This window comes from Acinonyx jubatus, chromosome A1, assembly GCF_027475565.1.
Source record: "Acinonyx jubatus isolate Ajub_Pintada_27869175 chromosome A1, VMU_Ajub_asm_v1.0, whole genome shotgun sequence".
NCBI classification, from domain to species: Eukaryota; Metazoa; Chordata; class Mammalia; order Carnivora; family Felidae; genus Acinonyx; species Acinonyx jubatus.
This window is the reverse complement of record NC_069380.1, coordinates 121847601-121874801: the sequence shown is the minus strand read 5'-3', so window position 1 is coordinate 121874801 and position 27201 is coordinate 121847601. Positions and strand designations below refer to the sequence as shown.

Below are 27201 nucleotides of genomic sequence, written 5' to 3'. Positions count from 1 at the left end.
AAAATATGCTTCACTGAATAGTATTATGAGGTGGAAGCTTAGCCCAGGTCCACCCAAAACTGGACCTATGACTATCATAGGAAAACATCTGCCCATCATCCACAAAAATAGTATACTTGTGATGCCTCTCCCGATCTGATGGGGAACCCCAAACGTGGGGTGAAAGAATTCACCCAAGGCAGAACAAAAGAGATACACGTTTATTGAATACATCACAAGGGTGGGGGATAGGAGAGCAAAGGAGAGGCTATCTGCCAGGAGGCAGTGGGGACTGTATGTAAAGAGGGAAAGTGAGGAGGTATGAGAATGTTTGGAATTTTCCTTTTTTGGTAAGAGTGCCTCGTGGTAAGTAGCCCATTTGTTAGTTAGGACTTGTGGATATTTTGAGCTGGGTTGCCCCAGTGGCCTGTCTGTATTCAGCCAGGGGTTAATGTGGGTCCTTCGGCCTTGATCAAATTTCATTGCTCAAGCCTATTGTCTAAAAGCAGCCTCTAAACTTGTATTAGCATGAAAAGGTACAGAGTGTGTAATCACATTCCAACAACAAAGTAAAAATTGACATTTATCCAACCTCCTTAATTTGGAACAAAGAAATTGAGGTTCAGAGAGAAGAGATGACTTGGTCAGTTTCACAGAGCCAGAGCATAACAGAACTATGGCTAAAACTTAGGTGTTCTGACTTCTCAACAAAAAGTTAGTCATTTAGCAACATAATTACTGTCACTGTCATTGAAAGTACGGTTTAATAACTGGTGATTTAGGAAATCAAGTTGTATGATCTACAATGCTTATTCAATTACGAAAGGAATAATTTTTGTATACTAGGTTCAACAATAAAATCATACAATAATTTGAAAAAACTTAAAGGGTACTTTAAAAACCACAATCTCGGAGTGCTTGGGTGGGTCAGTTAAGTATCTGACTCTCGATTTCAGCTTAGCTCATGATCTCACAGTTTGTGAGACTGAGCCCCACATTGGGCTCTGTTCTGAAAGCATGGAGCCTGCTTGGGATTCTCTGTCTCTTTCCCGCTCTATTCCTCCTCTGCTAACACTCTCTCTCAAAATAAATAAATAAACTTAAAAAAATAAAATAAAAATTAAACCTACAATCTCAATATTTGTGTGGGTTTTTTTTTTTTGTTTAAACAGAAGCAATACTTTTATAAACATAGGCCTCATTGAATGTAATAACCATAATGGAAAAATAACTCCAATTTGTATCAGTGGGATCATATATAAAATACACCAGTGATATACTGTTTAAAAAACCCTAACTGGGTGTTGTATGGAAACCAATTTGACAATAAACTTCATATATTGAAAAAAAAAAAAATAAAAAATAAAAATAAATAAAATAAAAATTAAAAAGTCTAGACTTATTTAGAAGTTATTCTGTCTATATTTATGTTGCATTAAAAAAATTTATTCAAAGCAAAATTAATCTACACTAAACCAGAGAGAAGTCTGGGGGAAATTAAGTAGAATTTAATTTGCATGTTTTCTTTTTTTTTCTTTCTTTTTTTTTTTTTAATTTTTTTAACGTTTATTTATTTTTGAGACAGAGAGAGACAGAGCATGAACGGGGGAGGGACAGAGAGAGAGGGAGACACAGAATTGGAAGCAGGCTCCAGGCTCTGAGCCATCAGCCCAGAGCAGATCGTGACCTGAGCTGAAGTCGGATGCTTAACTGACTGAGCCACCGAGGCTCCCCAAATTTGCATATTTTCTGACTTCTTTCTCTCTTTTTTTCTTAAGCAAGGAGGGAAATTGCTTGAACTTTAGGTGTGGAAATGCTATTTTAAAATTGAATCTAATGATTAATATACTAGGAATAGTGAATGTGGTAAAGTTTGAAATTAAGGGAAACAATTTATTGTAAAAATTAAGGACCATGACATTATTGAATTACCTCAAAGTGTCACATCTAAGTTTGTTAATATTTTGGCCACAAGAACCAAATTATGTTGGTGAGTAATTTACCTCTTCAGCACTTCGTTGAACTCTGGTTTCACCTTCTTTCTTGGCATTTTCTTGAGCTTCTTTTAAGCTGTTAAGAAAGAAAACAGTTGGTCAGTTTACAGCTCAATCATATTTTCAGCATCCCTGTGCTAGGTACTTTCACATCCTTGGCCGTAACTGGTTAAACCGATCCATTTACATGAGACAAGCTTTTCCCTGTCTTGATTGAGCCAGAAAATTGCCAAAGATAAGGAAGGGTGTGAAACTGACTCACTGACAGTCAATTAGAAGCTCTGTTCTGTAAAAGTAGATGGGTGTGGCTCCTTGATTGACAAACAGAAGATTGTTAGGAAAATCCCCTTTAACAGGCAGAACTAAGAGCTTTAATACAATGCTGTGACTACAGTGAAACCAAACTAAGCATTTAAAGTATTGCCATCCACGCCCTTATGTAAACCTTTTCTATACCTAGTAAAGTATTTGTTTGCCTTAATGTAAAAGCACCTCTGTTAAAAAAAAAAGCTACATTGAACTGAGCTTCTAAGTCCTCTCATATCTATTACCTACTTGCAGTCTCACCCTGGAGATGGGCATTATTAGTTCTACAGAGGAGAAAACCAAGAGTTAGAGAGGTCAAATTCTCTTTTTTAGCTAGTGCATGAAAAGAAACAGAAACTCACAGAACTGAGGCAGGCTGGAACACTAAAATCACATGCCTCCTAGATAAGAAAGTGGAAATTAGGCTTATTTCCTGTCTGGAAACCGGTTATAATCACTGTTTTGCAAACCTGATAGGATGTGCCCCTGAATTCTATAAGAGCACACTGTAATTTTCAAAGGCAGGTGTGAAGTTTATTAATCTCTTAAATCTATTGAGGTAAATGGAACATTTTAAAGCTTGCTGACATATAGAGAGTCCATACCTTGTTTAACAGCCAGAATATTCAAAAGACTCACTGGATGGTCTTCATATCCCAGCCTCAGTACTCACAACAATGTCAGACACTCAGAAAAAGATAACCCAATTCTTCCCTTTCATAAAGTTCCACCTTTTATTTTAATAATGAATTCAGCCACATGACATTGTTATTATCATCTTAAATTAGACTTACTTTCAGTAAGAGTCTCTATACATATTCAAATGAAACACTGCATGTCAAATGACTGACCTAGATTATTCCATATGAAACTGCTTTCTAAATTTTAAAATATTGTGCCTTATAAAACATGGTGCATTGTCTTGTCGTTATAATTAAGCAAATTAAGAGTACTGAATTTAATAACGTAATCATCTCATCCACTTCTTTTAAGAAACACTAGCAGATGACATTAATCAAAAAGAAAAGCCACTCTGAGAGCAAGGACTATTTCACCTTATGAAGACAAAGAATGATATGCTTCATGAAAAGGACTGTATCTCTCTGTGGAGTGGTTCTCAACACAGCAACCAAATGCATCCTCACCAAGTCCACCTACGTGCCCTGCTTGGGGATGACGATACTTACAAAAGCTCAGCACACATCGCACATTTATTGCCATGTGTTTTTCCATCAGGTCCAAGGACGGGATCATTTTCCCTTGTGCATCCAAGTCTTCCATCTTTCACATAAGGCCGAAAAGCACTACATACATCCTGAAGAACAGGGAAAGGAACTTGACATTCACCATACTGATTGTAATGCCTTCCACACTGTTTTCAGAAATTTTTATAATTTTCAGTGCTTCTCTGCCCAATGCACAGAGCCACCTGGAGCAGTGCCAGATGCCTAGAAGTAGCTTAGTAAGTACTGCATTAATCATGTGGTTTAGTATGGTGCCCATTTACCTATTCATTTATTATTAAACACAGATACCCTAGTATGTGCTAGAACCAAGGTAGAACACGGTCCTTGCACTCAACTTGCTCATGATCTACTGGGGGACACAAAGAGACACTTAAAATATGATGTGTGGGGCACCTGCATGGCTCAGTTGGTTAAGCGTCTGACTTCAGCTCAGGTCATATCTCATCAATTCATGAGTTTGAGCACCTGATTGGGCTCTGGGCTGCCAATGCAGAGCCTACTTGGGATTCTCTCTCCCTCTGTCTGCCCCTCCCCCACTCGTGCTTTCTCTCTCTCAAAATAAATAAATAAACTTGAAAAATTTACATGATGTGCTAAATGTCTTGGTAGGTGCTCTACGAGCATAGAAAGGGCACCAAACCTTGACTTAGGCAAAACATTCAGCTAGAAAAAGTCAAACGTGACATGTCTGAGATACTTCTTTCTTTCTCCTATCATCACAAGTGCATAGAATTTTAGCCTAGAGAAAAGCCATTTAATACAAATCTCACTTTTAGATATGGTAACACTGGTACAGTGTGGGTAAGTAATTTGCCCAAGATCTCCCGACAGCAAGTGACAGTTCTAGGGTTTCAATTCAGCTTAAGAGCCTGATGCATAATGCCCTTTCAACTACAAATGTAGTTTTGTTTTGATTGGCTGATTGATTGACTGATTGATTGATTTCTCTTTTTCTTAGAAAGCAGAAAGAGAGCTGAAAGTCTCACTACCAAAATAAGCGGTTCCAGTTTCAGGAACTATCAATTGCTTTTCATCTAAATGAGCCATGTTTAAATGAGCAGAAGTTGTCTCCTTCCTCACACCCCACCCAAGAAGGAAGAGGAGAGCATCTTTTCTCTCTCTGGTCAGCCTCCCAAGGGTTTCCATCATTTTGACACTTGTCCTCACCTGCTCTGGATTACTGGTCTCACATTCCCCTTCACTTTTTATGCCAACTTGGGACCTGGTTTTGCTGGAATTGAAAGTTAGTAGACACAGAAGTTTAGCATCACAGAACATCTTACCATTCAAAAAATAACTTATTTTCATTGTATTACGATTCTCTTTTACCCTTGAAAACAGATGTCACACTGCATTCTTTTCCTGACTTACTCTTTATAGTGAGAGCCTGTGTTTATACCTTGGAGTCAAAGAAATAGAATCACGTTGGAGGGCTAATAAGATTCAGACCTGAAAATATGATTTCCAGAATTTTTCTTCCTGTGTCTAGAGGGGATCCATAACAGGAGAGAGGGAAAAACTACACCTTGTAACTAGATATGCCCCCAAAAAACTATGCTGCTGTCATTGATGGTTTTTTTTTAAATATACAAATTCAAGTTTATTGGATGTAACTTGCTACTATACTATTCTTTGTTTGGTTGATGCTAATATTTTAGTTATCATGGAAAGTACCTAAAGTCCTAAGAATTTTATTCGGTCTAATAGACCTTTAAACCATATCTGAAAACAGAACCATAAATGTAAAAAAACACTTTCTACTTTATAAAAAGATAAAAACCACAGCATTTGTGTAACAATAAAAGACCAATATAAGGAGAAAAATGAAGTCATTAAAAGCGATAAGAAAAAAGTTATATCAAAAGATATCATCTGAGGGAAAGAAAAAAATCGAATCCTAATGTTATTGCAGAGTCTTCTAGCAGACAGAGCTAAGACAGAAACACAATGAGCAGTATGGCTATCACTGTATTATAAAAGAAGTATACCAGAAATCAGGAGAGAGAAATTTACACCTAAAACAGAGAGTTAAAGAATCTATCACAGGATCCCCACATAAAGCACAGTAGTCATTAACTGTTCAGTGTGCTCATAATAGTATTACAAAATGCATTATCTAACAAAGCCTGTCTGTTCTCCCTAATGTCTATTTGTGTTTTCATTTATGTTGGCCACTGGTGAGAGTTGAAGGCATAATTTCAGAGTGCATCTCTGAAAATGGAGTAATGTGAGGGACCAGAGTGATTTAATTCAGTTGTGTTTTGGTAAAGATACTAATTACAAGGAAAGATAAAGCTTGCAGAAGCTTGAAGACCGAATATTTATTATATCCTTTACTAGCCTCAAGCACTGGTTCTTAACATTTTTGCAAAAACTGAAGAGTAGACAATTCAAGACTGAGGTCACAAACCAGAACCTGAAAAGCAGGTATGCCATCTTGTTGATTGAAGACAACTGATAACCAAACTAGCATTGAGGGTGGAGAAAGAATCAAAGAGGGACAAAATATTGGACAGTGAGATGCTTTAGCTATGTGACAAAAGGTCAAATAAATGGAAAGAAGTTCAATATTAAAAGTTCGAATTAATCTACTCTAATATTATAAATTACAGAGCATTTAATAAAAAAATACTTTGATGATTAAATAACTGTGAGAAAAGATACACTCCTAGACACATAGAAATAGATAGGTGTCTGTATGTATATGTATGTGTATGTATGTGCATATACATACATGTGTACTTATCTGTGCATGTACCTAGATATATCAGATGTCTACTTCACAGAGACACTGATAACTATTTGATAAATTACACACAAAAGTGCTTTGTAAAATATAAAGTGTGACACAACATATTTTTTTCCCTAAGAATATATTAAAAGGTGGGGCACCTGGGTGGCTCAGTCAGTTAAGTGTCCAACCACGGCTCAGGTCATGATCTCACAGTTTGTGGGTTCGAGCCCCACGTCGGGCTCTGTGCTGACAGCTCAGAGCCTGGAGCCTGTTTTGGATTCTGTGTGTGTGTCTGTCTCTGCCCCCACCCCACTCATACTCTGCCTCTCTCTGTCTCTCAAAAATTAATAAACATTAAAAAAATAAAAAATTAAAAAAGAATATAGTAAAAGGAGTGGTCCTAATAATTTATGGATGGCTAACTCCCACAAAATGAACTGATATTTTAAAGACTGTAAGAAAATAATGTGTCCTGTAATTATTTGGAGAGCATGCATTAGGGAGAAAGTCTGCTGCAGATACTCACGCGTTCTCAGCACACAGCATACATTTGTTGCTGTATGTTTTCCCATCAGTGCCACAAACAGCTGCATAATCCAGAGTACAGATAAAACCCCCATTTCTTTCTCCTTTTCTGAAATCATTGCAATTCAACTGCAAGAGACATTATCAAGGAACATCAAAATACAAGAGATAAAATATTCCTTAGGTACATAAATGAGTTAATATTTTAAACCCACAACAATATAACTACACTGGAGAACAAAACAGGTTTAGGAGACTATAGTACACTAAAAAAGTCATGGATAATAAAACATGGTCCAAGAACAGAGATACAATTAGATTTCAGGAGAAAGAATTTCTATGTGATTTCAGTAGGGCAAGTCAGGCACCTCTGTGAAATTTAGTTTCCTGTTTGTCTGTCAAATCCTGCCTGTCTTCTCTACAGAGTAGTAATGAGGCCCAGTAGATAATGGATATGAAAACTCTCTGTAACTATAGGCTGTAACAAAGTTTTTATCATTACAGATGAGGATAGTGATCAGAAGCCAGATTGCTAGGTTCATAATTCTAACTCTCCCACATACTGGCTTTGTGATTTGGGAGTTACTTAACCCCTCTGGGCTGTAGTGTTCTTACTTGCAAAATGTGTACAATATTACTAACTTCTTAGGATTACAAAGAGGTTTCAATGTATGAATACATGCCCAGCCCTTAGAATAGTGCATGGCATTTCATAACCATTGACTGTTGTTGTTTTGTTGTTATTTTAAACATTTTCCCCAAAGACAATCAGGCCAATAAGACTAAACAACCTTTTTTGGATGACGGAACAAATGCCCAAGTCTCAGCTCTAGTGATATGACATGTACTTAGGGACACAGCTGTGCAGGGAGAGAGCAACAGCTTGAGGTGATACCTGGAGACCAGCGTTTGAATCTCAGACCTGCCACCCACTCACTTCACCTCTTTGAACCTCGCTTTCCTCCTTGCCTGACAAATGGAAATTCACACCCAGTCCATATTACAGATTTATGCTGGGGATCAAGTGAACACTTGAGAAACCTTATTTGGCAACACTATTGTGACATGAGTTAACTAAAGAAGACCTCAAGTTAACTTGCATTTAATTTCTATCTAAAAGCAAATAATAACACTAGGTATTTTTTCAGTTATCAGAGGGCAACATAAATTTTTGATGTTATTGTCATAACAAAAATATTTTAAATGTAAATGCGGAAAACTTACGATGTATAGACCTGTGACCTAGTATGTCACACAATACAAAGAATAAAAGTACAATGGATACAAATATATAATGAATTTGTGAACCAAAGGTGACATTGAGGACTTCGGAAAGACAATAAAAAAGGAAAAAGAATGTAGAATAGTAAAGAAAAGCTATGGGACATGCCCAACTATTCATGTCATATGTTTAGGAAGAAGTTAAAATAGAGGCAAAACAGGGTAAGTAATGGCTCTATGTGTTATTTCACTTTTTCGGTTGTTCATTTGTTCATTTGCATTCTGATGAGAAGACAAAGACCATAAATACAGTCATTTTAAATTATAATAAATGCTATGAAAAATGAACTGAACAATACCCACAATAGTGGCGATTTTAAATACACTGTCGAGAATGGTCTCTCTGTAAAGGTAACATTTGAGGTGAGATGGGATTAATGAGAAGGAGCCAGCCACTGAAGATCTGAGGGAAGACTATTTCAGGCATAGAGAAACTACAATTGCAAAGGATTTGTGATAGGAACTAGATCGTCCTGTTTAAGAGGCACCAAGAAGTGTGGCTGAAGTAGAAGGAAAAAGCAGGAGAGCTGCTGGCTTTCTCTCTAAGGTCATTTCTGGAGAAACGACAGAAGCATGGATGATAGGGATTGATTTTATTAACTTGGGACAATCACTGTGATTCCCCTTCACCAGCAAAAGCAAAGGCAGCATACTAGGTCACAGGTGTTGGCAGGGTGATGACAGGGCCGATCAAGAGCCCAGCTGTGAGGTGATGAGAACAGGTGCAGGTAGTTACTACTCCACTTCCTCCTCCCCCTCCAAACTCCAAGGGCTGGTAGATCACAACCTACAGAGAACACCTCTTCCTATTGCTAACAGATTCTGAGAGTGGACAGATGGATTTCTAACCTGTGGAGTAGGGAACAAACTGGAGGAGTAACACTGGTTCCAGAACATTCTGATCTGGGCTTCATCCCTTTTCCTATCCTTACACTCAACAGGAGAGGCAGAGCCTGAAGTGTGGCCTTAAACACCATCTCACTCACTGTAGCAGAAAAAGTAACTAAAGCTATCATGGAATCTTAAGAGTAAAAATATTTGTATACATGAGGAGCAAAACAAGGTAAAAGAAATATGGTAATGTGAGCAATATTCAGTATCAGTTGAAGCAGAATTATTAAAATGCACAGAAAAATAATTTATCAAGAGTGTAACTATGCTTTAGAGAGATAAAACGTCTTCAACGTGAAACAGGAAAAAAGTTATAATGGGAAAAAACTGGAAGTTTTAGATACGGAAATATTTAAACGGCAATAAATAAAACAATATAAAGAATAAAAGAAGGATAGGTGCACATACCTAATGAATTTGTGAACCAGACAATCAGATCAAGAAACTCTTATAAAAGGCAATGATAAAGGAAAACAAAATTTAAAATAAAAAATTTAAAGAACATGGTGAATAGAATTAGAAGTCCCCCAAAGGAGGCAAACATATATAGACAATAATATTTGAAGAAATAGGGAACATTTCTAGAAGTAATGAAAACTGAAAAAACAAGAGAAAGAGAAATAGACATAGCAAATCAAAAATAGCATCTGGTCAATAACAAATTGGGGGAGGTTTAGGGAATTTTAAGCAAACCAGACTAGCCTAACATATGTTAGGGGAGAAAATACAGATATTGACAATAAACAAAGATGTTAGCAATAGTGATAAATAATTATAAATATGGATATTTGGTTAAGGGTAGTCATAATAAGAACAAAAATAGATATGCGACCTTTAACTCATCATCACACAAAAGCTGGAAAGAAGAGACTACTTTTAAAATATGTTTTTATTAAAGTCTAGTAACTGAAACTATGAAACATTAGGAGAACCAAGTCCTAGAAAAACAGAAATAACAAACTGTAAATGGGCTAAACACACAAGTTAAAATATAGTTTGTTACTGGATTTTAAAAATTAGGATCAAATCAGGTATGGATGATAAGAGAAAAGTTAACATTAAAAAACACACAGATACTAAAACAACAGGATAAGAAAGGATACAAGGTAAAAATGCAGTAATATTAATACGAAAAATATAGAATTCAGTTCAAAATGCATCATAAGTGACAAAGAAGGACTCTATATAAAGTAAAAGAAAAAGCAGAACATGAAGACATAGTAATCACTGAGCATTCATTCAGTTAATTAAACAGGCTTTAACTATGTCAAACTACAACCATCAGAATGTGATAGAATTAGATAACCAGGGGGCGCCTGGGTGGCTCAGTCGGTTGAACATTCAACCCTTGATTTTGGCTCAGGTCATGATGTCACAGTTCATGAGATCATGCCCTGCGTCGGGCTCTGGGCTGAAAGCATGGAGCCTGCTTGGGATTTTCTTCCTCCCTCTCTCTGTCTCTCTTTGTCTCTCTTTCTCTCTCTCTCAAAAATAAACTAAAAAAAAAAAAAAAAAAGAATTAGATAGGGGTGCCTGGGTGGCTCAGTCAAGTGACTTCAGCTCAGGTCATGATCTCACTGTTCATAGGTTCAAGCCCCGCATTGGCCTCTGTGCTGACAGCTTGGAACGTGGAGCTTGCTTGGGTTTCTCCCTCTCTCTCTGCCCGCCCCCCGCCCCGTCAGTCTCTCTCTCTTAAAAATAAATAAATATTTTAAAAAATTTAAAAAAAAAGAATTAGATAAATCAGTAGCTGGAGTTACAGACTTTAGCATGCACTTCTCAGAAATTGATAGATCAAGAGTAAAAAGTTAAGATGCTTAAGCCATTAGATTTTGATAGAAAACTACATCCATGACACAGAAAATAAACACTTTTTCCAAGACATAAGAAACATTTATAAAAGTTGAATACTTATTAGGTCACTAAAAAAGTGTTAGGAAATTCCAAAGGATCAATGTCATATGATCTATGTTCTCTGACCAAAATTCAATAAAATCAAAGTTAATTTAAAATAGGCAAAAATCAAATAATCAAATCAATAATATAAAGAATGTATTACTGAATAACTTTGCAAGGGAGGAAAATTAAAGAATGTTTGGCAAAGAATGACAAATGGAAACACTTAAAGTACCAATCTTTAGATAATCATTAATATCTTTAAGTACCCCGGTCATAGAATTTTAAAAGTTAAAAATTTTAAACGAGGTATTGTGCAATCCATTATAAGATGTGCAGGAGAACAAGATTAAAGAAACAAGAATGAGTGACACAGATAACATAAACAATAGAGAAGATAAACAAAAACAGCTGGTAAGATAGATTTCTAGTACAATTGATATGAGAAAGAGAAGATGGAAATAAAAAATACAAGCAATGACCATTGAAAATAACTGTGTAAATGTTGAGATATACATACAATAAAAGCATATTAGGAGTATCCATATGCTAAAACATCTGAAAACCAAAATGGAGACATGGCTTAAAAAAAAGTGTAAAACACTCTCCATTGTTTAATAAGAAAAGTTGAACAGACCAAAAGCATTAATCCAACTGATATACTGGTCTGAGATAATCCCTCCCCAAAATGCCACAGTCCTAATAGCCTTAAAATCCATTTTTCTAAAGTTTTAAATTAAGAGGAAAACTTATATTGAATAATAATAATTTATGTTATTCCAAAAATTGAGAAAGCGTGTAAACTGAAAAACAATTACAGTTTTACTGAGGTTTTACTTAACATAAAATTCATGAATTTTAAGTGTACAATTCAATGATTTTGGGTTAATTTATGGAGTTTTACAACCATCACCATAACTCAGTTTTAGAATAAGTCTGTCACCCCAAGGGATTTCCACTATGACCACGAACAGTTAATCCCAGTTCCCAGCTCTAACCTTAGGCAACCACAGAATTTTCTGACTATAAATTTACCTTTCCTCTATATTTCTTATAAATGGAATCATAAATATGCAATTATTTGACTCTGGCTTTCACTTTGCCTAATGTTTTTGAGGTTCATCCATATCATAACTTTCTTTTTATTTCAGAATAATATTTCATTCTATAAATGTAGCTCATTTTGTTCCATTACCAGTGGACTTTCAGACACTTAGATCATTTCTAGTTTGGGATTATTAAAAAGAATGCTGTTATGAACATTCACATGCATGGCATATGTATGGACATATGTTATCACATCAGTGGGGCAGATTCCTAGGACCAAACTTGCTAGGTCATATGGTCAATTGATGTTTCACCTAAGAAAGTGACCACCTCTTTTCTAGAGTAGTGGCATTTTTCGCCCCCCTTAGGGAACTAGAGGCAGATAGAGGGGGAGGGAGAGAGAATTTTAAATAGGCTCCACACTCAGCGTGCAGCCCCACTTGGGGCTCGATCCCACGATCCTGAGATTATGACCTGAGTAGAAATCAAGAGTCAGACACTAAACCCACTGAGCCACCCAGGTGCCCCCAGTGTAGCTGCACTCTTGAGTACTCTTACCAGAAATCTGCAAGTGTTCCAGTTTCTCCACAACCTTAAAAACATTTTGGGTTTTTTTTTTTTTTTTGTCTTTATGATTATAGCCATTGTAGTGGGTGTGCAATGGCACCTCATTGTGGTTTTAATGTGCATTTCCCTACATAATAGCAATGTAAAACATCTTTTTAAGTGTGCACTAGCCATTAAGATGTTTTTAGTGTAACAGCTCTTTATTTATTTATTTATTTATTTATTTTTTTCAACGTTTTATTTATTTTTGGGACAGAGAGAGACAGAGCATGAACGGGGGAGGGGCAGAGAGAGAGGGAGACAAAGAATCGGAAGCAGGCTCCAGGCTCTGAGCCATCAGCCCAGAGCCTGACGCGGGGCTCGAAATCACGGACCGCGAGATTGTGACCTGGCTGAAGTCGGACGCTTAACCGACTGCACCACCCAGGTGCCCCAGTGTAACAGCTCTTTTTAATTGAATTGTCTTCTTATGTCTGAGCTGTAAGCGGTCCTTACATATTGCAGATAGAAGTCTTTTACCCAATATATGAATATATGAAAATCTGAAATTTTCTCCCAGTCCTGTTGTTTCAAGGATTTCATTTGAAGCCCAAATGTTTGTATAGGCATACTTTGGAGACATGGCAGGTTTGGTTCCAGACCACCACCATAAAGCAAATACTGCAATAAGGCAAGTCAAATGAATTTTTTGATTTCCCAGTACCTGCAAAAGTTATGCTTACACTATGCTAATGTTTTAAGTGTGCAATAGCATTACGTCTAAAAAACACCATGTACATACCTTAATTAAAAGATAGGTTTTTTTGGCTAAAAAATGCTAATCATCATCTCAATTTTCAGTGAGTCTTCATCTTTTTGCTAGTTGAGAGTCTTGTCTCAGTATCAATGGCTGCTGATAATCAAGGTGGTGGTTGCTGAAAGCTGGTGTGGCTGTTGCAATTTCTTAAAATAAGACAACGAGGAAGTGTGCCATATCGATGAGCTCTTCCTGTCATGAATGATTTCTCTGTGGCATGCAATGCCATTTGGACTTCTTTCAAAATTGAAGGCAGTCCTCTCAAACCCTGTCACTGCTTTATCAACTAAATTTATGGAATATTCTAAGTCCTTTGTTGTCATTTCAACAATCCTCACAGCGTCTTCACCAGGAGTAGATTCCAGCTCAGATTACTTTCTTTGCTCATCCAAGAGAAGTGACTCCTCATCCGTTCAAGTTTCATCACAAGATTGTAGAAATTTAGTCAGATCTCAGCCTCCACTTTTAATTCTAGTTCTCTTGCTCTTTCCATCCCATCTATAGTTGCTTCCTCTGCTGAAGTCTTAAACCCTTGAAAATCGTCCATGGAGGTTCTCAACTCCTGTTAATATTGATACTGCATTTTGACCTCTTTCCATGAATCATGAATGTTCATGAATGTCAATTTCTACCAAAGAAAAAGCCTGCTGCAGGATTTTGGTAGGGAAGATGTTGAATTTATAGATTACTTTTGGGAGAATTGTCATCTTGATAATAATTTCTCGATTGTTCATCATTAGTATACAGAAATAAAATTGAATTTGCATTATTTATTTGCATGCTGAAATCTTGCTAAACTCATTTATTAGTTCTAGTTTATTTTCTTTTTGGATTTTCTATATATAGTATCATGTTCCTACAATGAAAAAAATTGGTTTTTTTCCCCAGCAGAATGTCTTTAATTAACTAAAACATTTTGCTTATTAAATTGGCTATACCCTCCAGTTCAATGTTGAATAGAAGTGGTGTGTTGAATAAGAGCGGTAAGAACAACCATCTTTGCTTTCTTCTCAATCTCTTTGGCCTCTAATCATTAAGTATGATTTTAGTTATAGGTTTATCATAGATGTCCTTTATCAGCTGAGAAACTTTTGTCTATTGGTAGGTGTGTGTGTGTGTGTGTGTGTGTGAAAGAGAGTGTGTTTATCTTGAATGAGTGTGGAATTTTGTTAAATGCCTTTCTGCATCTATTAAAATAATCGTGTAGTTTTGCCTTTATCAATGTGGTGTAATAGATTTTCTGTTGTTAAACCAATCTTGCATTCCTAGAGTAATTCCTACTTGGTCATGGTTTTATCTTTTTTATGTCGTGGATTCTGTTTGCTAATATTTTGTTAAACATTTTTCCATGTACGTTTATAAGTAATATTTGCCAGTAGTTTTTCTGTAGTTGTGTTATCTTCCTTTGTTTTTTAAAAACTTTTTAATAATGTTTATTATTTATTTTTGATAGACTGGAGGAGAGGCAGAGAGAGAGGAAGACACAGACTCTGAAGCAGGATCCAGGATCTGAGCTGTCAGCACAGAATCTGATGCAGGGCTCGAACCCTACAAACTGAGATATGACCTGAGCTCAAGTTGGATGCTTAACCAACTGAGCCACCCACATGCTCCACTTCCTTTGGATTTTGTATCAAAATAATACTGTCTGGTGTTACTTCTTCTACTTCCTGAATGAGTCTATAAAATATTGATACTGTTTCTTCTTTCATTATTTGCTGGGGATCACCACTAAAGTCTGAACTTTTCTTTGATTTAATCATGGATTCAATTTTTTTGCTTGCTATACATGTATTTTGATGTTCTAATTTTGGGGTCAGTTTTTAATAATTCATTTATTTCTAGGATTTCTTCCATTTCATGTCAGTTGTCTACTTTTTTGTGGCACAAATTTATTCATAATACTCTACTATAATCCTTATAATTTCTCCAGGGCATATATTGATATCCCAAATTGCATTCCTGATTTTGGTAAGTATTGTCTTCTCTCTCTCTCTCTCTCTCTCTCTCTCTCTCTCTCTCTTTCTCTTTAGGTCAATTTATTTAAAGATTTGTCTCAAGGAACCAATATTTGGTTTATTAACTTTTCCTATTGTTTTAATAAAGTTTCGTATTTTATAGATTTCTGCTCTAGTCTTTATTATATCCTTCCTTCTGCTTGGTTGAGATTTAGCTTGCTCTTCTTTTTCTAAGCTTCTTAATGCGGAAGTTAAGATGATTAACTTGTGAACTTTCTTCTCTGATTTATGCATTTAGAGCTCTATAGAATGCTTTAGCTAAATGCCTAAGTTTCGAATTGCTATGTTTTTAAAAATTTTATTCAATTCAAATTGTGTTCTAATATCTGTCAGGAGTGTTTCTTTTATCCATCAATTTTTTAAAAAATTTGCTTAACATGCAAATATTTGGGAATTTCCAGAATTTCTTTCTCTTGCTGGTTTTGTATTCAATTCTATTTTTCAGAAAACATACTTTGTATGATTTTAATTCTTTTAAATTTATTGAGATACGGGCTCCCAGGTGGCTCAGTTGGTAGAACACCCAACTCTTGATCTCTGCTCAGGTCATGATCCCAGGGTTGTGGGATCAGCCCTGCATTGGGCTCTGGGCTGAGCATGAAGCTTGCTTAAGATTCTCTCTCTCTCCCTCTCCTCCTTCTCCTGCACTTACACTCTCTCTCACTCTCTCTCAAAAAAATAATAGATTTATTGAGATAGATATCTTATAGAATGTTCCATTGTTTCTTAAAAAGAATGTACCTTCTGCAATCATTGGGGAAATACTCCCTATATTTCAGTTAGTTCATAGTGTTGTTCAAGTATTCTATATCTTTGATGGTATTTTCTCTAGTTGGCTCTTTCAACTTTTAAAAGTAGAGTATTAAAATTTCTGACTATTATTGTTGAATTGTCTCTTTCTTTACTTATAGCATATTTAGTTTTACACATTTCGAGCTTCTGTGAGTAAGAGCGGTTATAATTGTTATATCTCCTGATGTATTAATACTTTTAAAATTATAAAATGTCCTGGGGTACCTAGGTGGCTCAGTTGGTTGAGTGTCTGACTTCAGCTCAGGTCATGATCTCACAGTTCGTGAATGTGAGCCTTGCGTCGGGCTCGCTGTTTTCAGCACAGAGCCTGCAGAACCCACTTTGGATCCTCTGTCATCCTTTTTTTCTCTGCCTGCCCATGCTCTCTCTCTCAAAAATAAAAATAAAAACATTAAAAAGATAAAATTATAAAAGTCCCTATTTGTCTCCAATAATATTTGACTTAATGTCTATTTTGTTAGATAGTAGTATAGCAAATCCTGCTCTTTAGTGTTATACTTGTCATGGTATCACTCTTCATTTCAGACTCCTGTGTCTGTAGATCTAAGGAGTATCTATTGGAGATAGTTATAGTAGCTTTTTTTTAATAAAACAACAATCTCTGACTTTTGATCAGAATGTTTAAATCATTTACATTTAGTATAATTATTGATATAGTTGTATTTATATTTGCTATGTTTCTGCTTGTTTTCAATATACTCTTACCCTTTTTACTTCTCTGTTCTTCCACTACTGCCTTCTTTTGGGTTAAATACTTCTAGTATGTCTTTTTAATACTTCTGTTGATTTTACATATTTATTATATATCATTTTATTGCTGCTTATTCTAGTGATTATCATATTCACCCCAGTTTATCCCAATCTATTACAGATTAATATTTAATTCTGGTAAAATATAGACATTTTGCCCCTATATAGCTCCATTTCCTTTATTCCCCTTTGTACTATGGTTATCTTAAATATTTATCTATACACCCAATAAAACAGTGTTATAGTTAATGCTTTATAAAATATTATATTGTTAAAAGAAACTAGGTAAAAATAAGGGAAATATATTTATAAAGTAGTTCATTTTAACCCATGTGTTTACCATTTCTGGTTCTTTTCACTTCTTTCTATAAATCCAAGTTACCATCTGGAAGTCATTTCCTTTCATCTAAAAGACTACCCTATTATTACTTGTAAAACAGGTCTGAAGGCAATAAATTTTCTCCAATTTCACTTATTTGGAAATGTCTTTATTTGACTTAATTTTTATTGGTTAATTTTGGTGAATATAGAATATGGATAAACATTTTTTTTCTTTCAGTACTTCAAGCATGTCATACCATTGTGTTCTGGCCTTCATTATTCTAGATGAGAAGCCAGTCATTAATTGAAACCACTATATACAATGTGTCATTTTTCTTTTTCCACTTAAAATTTTTTCTCTTGATTTCAGCATTTTAATCATGATAGGCCTAGGTGTTGATCTCTTTGTATTCATACTATTTGGGACTTGTTGCAATTATTGAATGTGAAGAGTAAGTTTTTAGAAATCAAACTTGATACATTTTAGGCCATTATTCCTTCATATAATTGTTCTGTTTATTTGATATTTTTTATTTTTGGTATTTCTATTGCACATGTATTGACATGCTTGCTACCTCAGGGATTCTTTGTGTCCATTTTTAACCAATATTTTTTCTACTTCCATTGTTAATTTTTATTTATCTTTCTACAAGTTTACTAATTCTTTTTTATGCAGCCTCAGAGCTTCTTTTGAGCCTCTCTACTGAGTTTTTTGTGTGAATTATGCTATCAACTCCAGAATTTCTATTTGAGATATTTATCTTTGTCTATCTCCGTCTCTATCTCTATTTACTGAAGATGTGCATTTATTTATTCTTTGTTATTATACTTTCCTTTAATTATTTAAATAGTGTTTGAACTATTTAAACACTTTTAAAATAGCTGCCTCAAGCCTTTGTCTGCAAAATCTAACCCCCAGAGGCATTCAGATAGTTTCCACTGGCTTTTTTTCCCCCTGAGCAGGGGTCATACATTCCAGTTACTATTTTCATATTTCATAATTTTTGTTGATGGCTAGACATTTTGGATAATGATTTCACTATAAAGAATATTTTTGCTGTTGTGTTGTGTATTTGCATCTTCGGCTGGGCTAACTCTCTGATTTCTTGCTGTCCCACAATGTACAGTTGTTGATACATCTGCTAAGAAAATGTTTATAGTTTTTATTTTTTTAAGATTGGGTCTTTAGGTTTTTCTTTCCATATCTCTATAGCTTAGCAGATGGCCAATGATTAGAAACAGTTTGTGCTCAAACATCTCAAGCTAGTAAGGCTTCCATCCCCTACAGATAGGCCTGTGTATATTGAGGAGGATATTCAAAGTTCAGAATACATTTACATCTACCTCAGCATTTGCTTTCCACTTGGATTTTTTCATGTATGTTTTCTAAGTGCTTGTGCACAATATCTATGGCTAACGAAGACTTTGTGAATTGCTCAGTCTTTCTTTGCTCTCTGTTGCCTATGTATGAAGACTCAGCCAGAAATATGCTTGCCTCAACCATGTTACCACTTCAGGGCATTGTCTTTACTCTGGGTGAAGATCATGACATCTACTGAAAACACCTCTGGATATAATTGTTGCCCACTGCTCTAAATTACTTCAATAAGACAGTGCGGTTGCTGACCCTCATAGTCTGCCCAACTGGTGGACATTCTATACCAACCCAACAACAAGAGTGAGATGGGAGTTTCCTTAAGAAGAACATCACAGACTCCCATTGTTCTAAATCAAAGTTCAGCAGTTTTTCAAGCATAAATGCTTATCAGATTGACATCGGCTACTGGTCAATTTCCAGATGCTATAAGGGTTGGTTTGGTCAATTTTGTCTAGATTTATAGTTGCTTTTTGGGGGAAGGATTTGCTAACATTGTTATTCAGCTATAGCCTTAAGTGCCACTTCTCAGGGTAATTTGATATTGATTTCAAAACCAGATAAGAATAATTAAAAAGAGAAAAGTATACACTCATTTTACTTAGGAAAATAGTTTCAAATTTTCTAAATAAAATACTAACTATAATTCAACAGTGTATTAAAAATATTAAAAATATATTAAGGTTAGTATGATTTACCCTAAGAAAACATGAATAGTTTAACATTAGAAATTTATCAAGAAATTTATTACATTAATAGACTGAAAGAAGAAAATTAGAAAACTATTTCAATAGTTGCAGAAAAGGCATTTGACAATGATCAAAACAGATTTAGAATATTAAGAACAGAAAGAAATTTTTCTAAACCTGCTATAGTTTATTTAAAAAACACCTACAGTAAACATACTTAGTGGAGAAACTTTAGATATATTCCTTTTAATATATGAAGAGAGGGCAATCTGATGTTCATTATCATCACTACTATTTAACTTTTGAATTCTAGATCCTGACCAATGATACAAGAAAAGAAAAAGAAATAAAGGAGTGATGAAATGCAAAAGGAAGTTATGAAACACCTACAATCTCTTATTATGCAGATAATGTGATGAACTACCAAGAAAAAATGATAAAATTAATAGATAAACTCTCAGAATTAACAGAAAATGCTATAAAGCTATTCAGTGTAAGATTAACCTGTAGAAATCAAAAGAATTTTTCTATACCAGCAATAACCGAAAGAAATACCATAAATAAAATACCAATCAAAATAGCCATAAAATTACAAATTTTGTAGGTATTAGCAAAAATCATAAAAATCTCTGTGGAGAATATAGATTTCATGAAGTACACAGAAATTATTATGAAGTAATGATAAGGTATTCTGTGCTCTTGAGTTGGTCAAGTTACTACTATAAAAAGTCAATTTTAGGGGCATCTGGGTGGCTCAGTCGGTTAAGCATCCAACTTCTGCTCAGGTCATGATCTTGTGGTTTGTGAGTGCAAGCCCCACACCTGGCTCTGTGCTGACAGCTCAGAGCCTGGAGCCTGTTTCAGATTCTGTCTCCCTCTCTCTGCCCCTCCCCCACTCACACTCTGTCTCTCTCTTAAAAATAAATAAACATTTTAAAAAAGTCAATTAATCAAATTTATAAATTCTTTGTATCCCTAATCACTTTGGGTTCCCAAACTCAAGTTAGATTTTTTCATAAACTGAATAAACTGTTTATTTGTAATATAGGGGAGAAATATAGGTCCATACATAGGTAAGTCAACTTTGAAAAAGATGAATTAAGAAAGGGGACCTGCCTTATTAGTTATTAAAGCAATGAACTCATCTAAACAGAATAGGTAACTCAGGAACACATACATACACACATATGAACTTAATATCCTACACAGTTGGCAACCTAAATCATAAATAAATGAATCAATCAATTAAAAAATAAAGTCTCTACACAGACCAAATACATGAAAGATTATGAGGAATTAGACGAGGGTGGTAGAAATGAAAATGGTAAAAAGGAGTCATATTTGGGATATACTTTGGAGGCAACACCAATGACAGTTGTAGATGGACTGGATATTAGAGTTGGAAAGTGAAAAAATGACATACTAGTGAAGTAGAAATTGATGATGCAAGAGAGAAAGGATTTCTGTAGGAGGAAAATTCTTGAACTGGAAGAGCACCTTATTCTGAAAGTATCAGGGTTGATTTTTGATGGGAGGAATCTAAGCACAAAAAGTGGGTAGATTTTTCTCTCTTATAGTAGAGAGAAAGTAACAACAAAAACAGTAAATTACATGAACTGATTCAAACACAAATAAGTAAAAATCTAAACAAATTATCTGAAAGGCCCAGAGACAAATATGAACTACCTTAATTTACAAGTACTTTCCTAGGTGGGAAAAAAGTAACCATAAGAACTTAAGAGGTAAAAATTATAACTCAGGCATAAAATGATAACAGAAAGGTATAATGTCTTCAAATTCCAAAATTTTATTTCTTAAAAATCCTACTTGATTAAAATTCAGCAAATATATGCCTACATGTGAAAACATATGACTAGCAATATTTAGAAATAGTTTTGTTAAAATTGCTATGTTTGTATAATTCATTTTTTGGTTTGTATTTGCTTGTATTTTATATTTTAAAACATCACTGATTAGTTTCTCATGAAGGAGAAAGATGGGGAAGAGAATGTGGAGGAGAATAGATCTTACTGAAGGAGCCTCTCTCTCAATGTGACCAGTAAGGGCAGAATTGGAACTTACCAGTAAACCTTTCTGATCTCCACAGACTTTACAGAGCACAGAAGCAGCTCGCTTTTGCTCAGATAAAGGATTTTCAGGGATTGACCAATTGAGTGGTGACTGTGTTATTGTTTTGGAAGTGAGATTAGTTGAGTTCAAGCAAAGTATTTGGTTGACTAGATTTACTGTGGAGGCTAAGATTCTCAGACAGACCTGAGTAACATTGACAAGGAAAATTTTAGCTCGGTTAGCCCAGGGATGTTACAGCAATTTGGGTGTGCCTCCCCTGACTGATCATTTTAATTATGTGTCAGGGACAGGAGTGGAGGAGAAAGAAGATGTTGGAAAAGAAGCTACAGAGGAGATCTATAGTGATATGAGTTGTCAGGATTCCTAGTGGTAACCCCAGCTTTGTCAATAACTTACTGTGACACGGCGCACCCTAGAAATTTCCCTTAATCTGGGTCTAGAATTCTTATTTTTTTGTAGAAATACAAAAATTGTGTATACATAAAAAAATAAAAAGTGAAATCATTGTGTGGTGGCTAGCAGCTGTATGGTTTCATTTTATTTGATTTTTTATCAAAAATAAATTTTTTTTTTACCACAGAGCACTTTTCTCAAACAAATATTAGCCTGTATTCCAATCTCCAAAATAGATACAAACAAGCAACTCTAGTTGAGTTAGGGAAACTACAGGTATCAGAAAGGACGTGAGTAGGAAATAAAAGAAGGAAAGAAAAAACAAAGAAAAGGAATCAGATGCCTGCTAACACATGTTAAACCTTGTACTTGGCTTTTTAAACTTAGTTTCTCATTTGGTCCACATTCCATTTCACAGATGAAAAGACTGAGAGGCAGAGACACATAAATTGTCCAAGTGACATAGACAATAAATAAGAGTTCTGAGATTTGAACTTAGTTCTAATAGTTCCATGAAGGCTCTTGGTGAAGCCGTGACAGGACAGGAGGAATGAGAAATGGCTATGGAAGGCAGACATCACACTCACTTACTCCACCTCTTAGTGTCTGTCAGTGCCCAAAATGTTTTCTGAGAGTTAGGTCATGGGTTGGGCATAGGGACAAGCTGTACCAGATAGTTAGCCCACCCCTGGACTAAGCCATGTTCCCTCCCTTCCTAAGTAGTTGGCTTCACAACAGGTATGACCCAGTAATTAGGAAATAAACAAATAGTTTTGAATAGTCAAACATAATCTTGAAAGTAAATATGACAAGTTGACTTCAAATAATCTCACCGTTTCTGGGGCAGCGGCCTGAGTGGTTCTTGTTAAATGCCTAGCCCTCTTCTGGGATTTTGCTTGTTTTTCCCTGGAAGAGAGCAAGGAAGAGCATAGCTTGCTTAGATATGTTTTCCCAATTTGGGGGAGAATAGGATACATGTCAAACTTAATTTTGACTCTTACCCTGAGCTCAATCAGGTATATCGGAAGTGAGGTACACGCAGAAATGAGCCAAGGTACCATAAATGTCTCCTCAGTACTGAAAAATATCTCAGATATGGTTCCACAGAAGGCAAGAATCTTTACCTTTAACTGCATAATGACTACTCCCCCACCCCTTTCAGTGCTTTCAACATCTAGGTGGTCACCAACTCTAAAAGCCATCTCTGCCACTGTTGGAATAGTCTCTTTGAAAGACCATGTTCACACTGAACCAAAATCTGTTTGTTTCTGGTTCTACACTCTAAGGTCCCACAGAGAAAATTCAGAAATTTGAGGTTAGCTTTTATGCCTTGCACAGTTTCCTTTCCAGATTAAGAAACCGAGTTTATTCCGACATAATTTAAGTAAGTGATAAAAATAATAATTGAGTGAATGCCTTCAAAGAGATAAACTGCCTTTATGTCTCAAGGCATTCTACTTTTGTTTTAAATTATTTTTCAGTAAATGTACTAGGTTCATAGTTTCAGTCTCCTATCAAGACAATCCTATGTAACAAGGAAGAAGCTTTGTAGTAACTAATACAACTGCTAGTTTACATTCAGGTTTCAAGAGAATAATTTGCCATAGGCCTCCCCCCACCCCCACCTAAATCTTGATCTTTTTCCTTCATCTTCCCACAGTTTCTTCACTAGCAGCAGCATGTGTGATCATGGCTTCATTATCCCAATATTATTGACTATGTCAAATTAAATCCCCTGAGATTTAATTAGCATTTAAAAGCTAATTATAACATAATTATCTTAAATGGATCAGCTTAGTGTTGGCTTAGTATCAGTGTTGAAGTTTTGATGGTGGTCAGAAATTAAAGATGACCTCCCTATTCAAAAACAAAATAGAACAATTTGATTTGAGGATTTTGTATTGATAACAAGCCTTCTTCCACCTTTGGGTGTCATCAAAGAGAAGGAAGTCAAGTTAAGAAGCATTACATAGATGTTGGTAAACTTTCAGGACACTCACCCTTTCTGAGCTGCCGGGATGTAGAAAATAAAATTAATTCTTTAGACCTTCTCATCCTAGTGTAATCCTAGGTGTCTACAGACACTGGCAGCTCACAGGGTCAGGGTGCAAGATGTGTCCTGCTTAAAGCCTTCTACTGTTTGGCTGCCATAAGGAGAGCTTGGCATCATTCTCAGGGCGGGTGGGGGGGCGGGTGGTGGTGGCTTTTCTCAGTCCTGAGGGTACCACAGAGTCAGGGCTTAACACAACTAAGAATTCTTTTTTCCCAGAGTCAGGAAACTCAAATTGGAACTATATCCTCAAAAGACTATTAAGTGCTACATAAGGTATTAACCCTCTACCCTCTGGAATGTTTTAGAATACCATTTGAGCGATTTAAAAATCTTTCCAGGAGGCACCTGGGCAGCTGAGTCAGTTAAGGGTCCAACTCTTGATTTCAGCTCAGGTAATGATCTCGAGGTTACTGAGATCAAGCTCCACGCAGGGCTCTGCGCTAACAGTATGGAGCCTGATTGGGAATCTCTCTCCCTCTTTCTCTGCCCCTCTTCCGCTCCCTAGCATGCTCTCTCTCTCTCTCTCTCTCTCTCTCTCTCTCTCTCAATAAATAAATAAATAAATAAATAAATAAATAAATAAATAAATAAAAGTTAAAAAATAATCTTTCCAGGTAGGAGGTACTTATCCAACTTCTGCTAAGCATTTTTATTTAACCATTTAGATTTAGAAAAGTACATTTGATGGGATATAAAAAGAATACATTTACTATTTCAGAGAATAGCTGGTAACTCAAACACTCAAAAGAACGAGAACTTTTACTCACAGTATCATTTTGCATGTGGCACACCTGCTGATGAATGCTATTCCATCTGGGCTTTGAAAAAGTTTTTTATCTTGGGAACAAAATAATTTTCCATTTTTCATCAATGCCCGATATTCATTGCATGTTTCCTAAGGAAAAGATTTAAAGAACTGTGTTTACTGAAGCTCATAAAACCAAGGCTTTACCTTCTAAGAACTTCCTTGAGCAATATTATTTAATGACCACTACCTGCTTTTATCGAAGCCAATCACTCAATTGACACAAATAACATGAATTCAAATAATGACTGGATTGTCCCTTGGGGATTGAAAATCCACTTAATAAGCATTCATCTAAAACAGTTAGTAAAATGGAAAGACCTGACCTCATATTCCAGGGCTGTCATTCCCAAACCCAATAGCCTTCTCAAATTAAGTTCTCAATGGCTAACTTACCCTATCTGTAAAAACAGGATATAATTTCATACGTTTCATATGTCTTGTGAACATTAAATATTATAAGTATGTGAAACATTCAAAGGTGTTTGATAAATAGTAAATAATCAATAATCACATTCCTCTCCCCTTTTCCTCCTCCTTTATTATTATTGTTGCTATTATTATTATTATTGGAATATGATGCATATAAGATACCCAACACACGGTAGGTCGATAATAACTGCTGTCAAAAGGAACATGAAAAGACTACTGAAAAGGTTAATTCAATGTATTTCATGGAAGGCTTTCTGTATGTCACTATTTTCTAGGAACTTAAAATCAATGGTGCATTTGCACTATCTCATACAGTACTAATTTAATATGTCTTACTTGCTATCAGTTTAGAAAATCCACTAGGTATTTAGAGCAAGCCTTTAGAATGTAAGTTCTGTGGGGTTTTTATTTTGTTTTGATTTTGCCAAAAAAAATACTGCCTCAACATGTTTACATAAGAAAAAAAATAAACGATGCTTTTGTGTCCAACTCTGACAAATACAACCTCTTCAAAAGAAGTGATCATAGAATTCTGTCCAGCCTCCTATATCTTTATAATAATCATTCAATCAGTTAACAAAAAGTCATTACAATATTAATATACTTTGCTAAGTGCCATGTATATAGCTAGGTGCATGGATAGAGCAATGAGGCAGGACCATCCTTGCCTGAATTGTGCTTACCATCTAATGGATACTAATGGATAATGATGTACCTCACCTAGCTTCTTTAACATGGGAGGCAGTTGGTAGCACTAGCAGAATAATTAATGGAGAAGAGGAATAAATAAATAATATCAGAGACAAGCCCTGGGAAATTTTGCTAATGGTGACCTACTAAAATACCTCAGAAAATGATTATCACCACCCAGTGATGTTATCTGAGTAGCACAGTAATAATTTCTGGCAACTGACTGATGACTGGGCTGCTTGAGCTCTGTGTAGTCTCTGATTCTATAGTATCTTTTTTTTTTTTTAAGTTTATTTATTTATTTTGAGAGAGAGAGAGAGAGAGTGTGCATGAGCAGGGGAGGGGCAGAGGGAGAGGGAGACAGAACCCCAAGCAGGCTCTGTGAGCCTCACAAACTGTGAGATCATGACCTGAGCCGAAACCAAGAGTCTGACGCTTAACCAACTAAGCCACCCAGGAGCCTCTGATTCTACAGTATCTTATGCCAACATGGAAAGTTACTGCTTAGCTTGCCAGACATAACTGATTCTAAAAATGCAAAATTCTAGATGCAACTTTGTCATAGAGAGAAGAGCTTGGTATTTTTTGTGATAGAAACATATCCCTTATGAGTTAAGATAGAACACAATGCTGTTTTTCTGAGTTGTGAAATAATCCAATGGATTCTCTTGGCAAACAGAAAAAAGGCCATAAAAATTAAAAGCAGGAGGTGGGTTTTTCCCTGGAAAAAAACAGCCTTTGGCTTGTTTTCATTTTGTTTTGTTTTGCTATTGTTGTTGTTCATGTCTTCTCCACATGTCTCAGAAAAACTAAAGCCCTCCAGGGCCAAGCTCTTTCCTTTACTGGCTCTGACACAGCTCATTGTCTTCTACTGTCTCTCCTCCAACATCATAATACAATCCACCAGGAGCTGGCATCACCTCCATTCTGTGTTAGGGCACTAACAAGGTGCTTTTGACTATAATAACCCTTCTGTGATAACAAATTTAAATGTATGGTAAAGATCCTTGCAGATGACTACAGTCATTTTCTGTGCTGTTCCGGGTCATGTTTATAACATTCAACATGCTTTTCTGGAGCTGTCAAGAACTCAAGCTACTGAATTTGGAAAATAAAAATTCCAGGACCATAAGAAACATTAAATCAATACTTCTCATTTCTGACAAAATATACAAAGATTGCTATCAGAAATATTTCCAGAGACATAATTATTTCTTTGTGTTCTTCTTGCCTATGCCAACATAAAGGGTGGCTAAATTTATTTTTAAAAGACATAGAGTTTGTGCAAAGTCCCAGTTGCAAAATTGCCTGGATGGCTCAGTCGGTTAAGCGTCTGACTTCAGCTCAGGTCATGATCTCGCAGTTAGTGGGTTTGAGCCCCGCATCCAGCTCTGTGTTGACAGCTCAGAGCCTGGAGCCTGCTTCAGATTCTGTGTCTCCCTCTCTCTCTGCCCTTCCCCTGCTCATGGTCTGTCTCTCTCTCTCTCTCCTTCAAAAATAAAAACATT

General features: G+C 35.7%; 1 protein-coding gene across 1 annotated transcript in view; it reads right to left on the bottom strand.

Annotated features, from left to right (window-relative positions):
* Positions 1–27201, bottom strand: part of SPINK5 (serine peptidase inhibitor Kazal type 5) — a 76254-nt gene that overhangs the window by 46068 nt on the left and 2985 nt on the right. The window contains exons 3-8 of the mRNA XM_027042039.2: positions 24534–24661; positions 22547–22619; positions 6787–6914; positions 4694–4757; positions 3467–3594; positions 1983–2049 (exon numbers count right to left, since the gene is read on the bottom strand). Of these exons, the coding sequence (XP_026897840.1) occupies positions 1983–2049; positions 3467–3594; positions 4694–4757; positions 6787–6914; positions 22547–22619; positions 24534–24661 (588 nt within the window). The remainder of the gene's footprint in view (positions 1–1982; positions 2050–3466; positions 3595–4693; positions 4758–6786; positions 6915–22546; positions 22620–24533; positions 24662–27201) is intronic.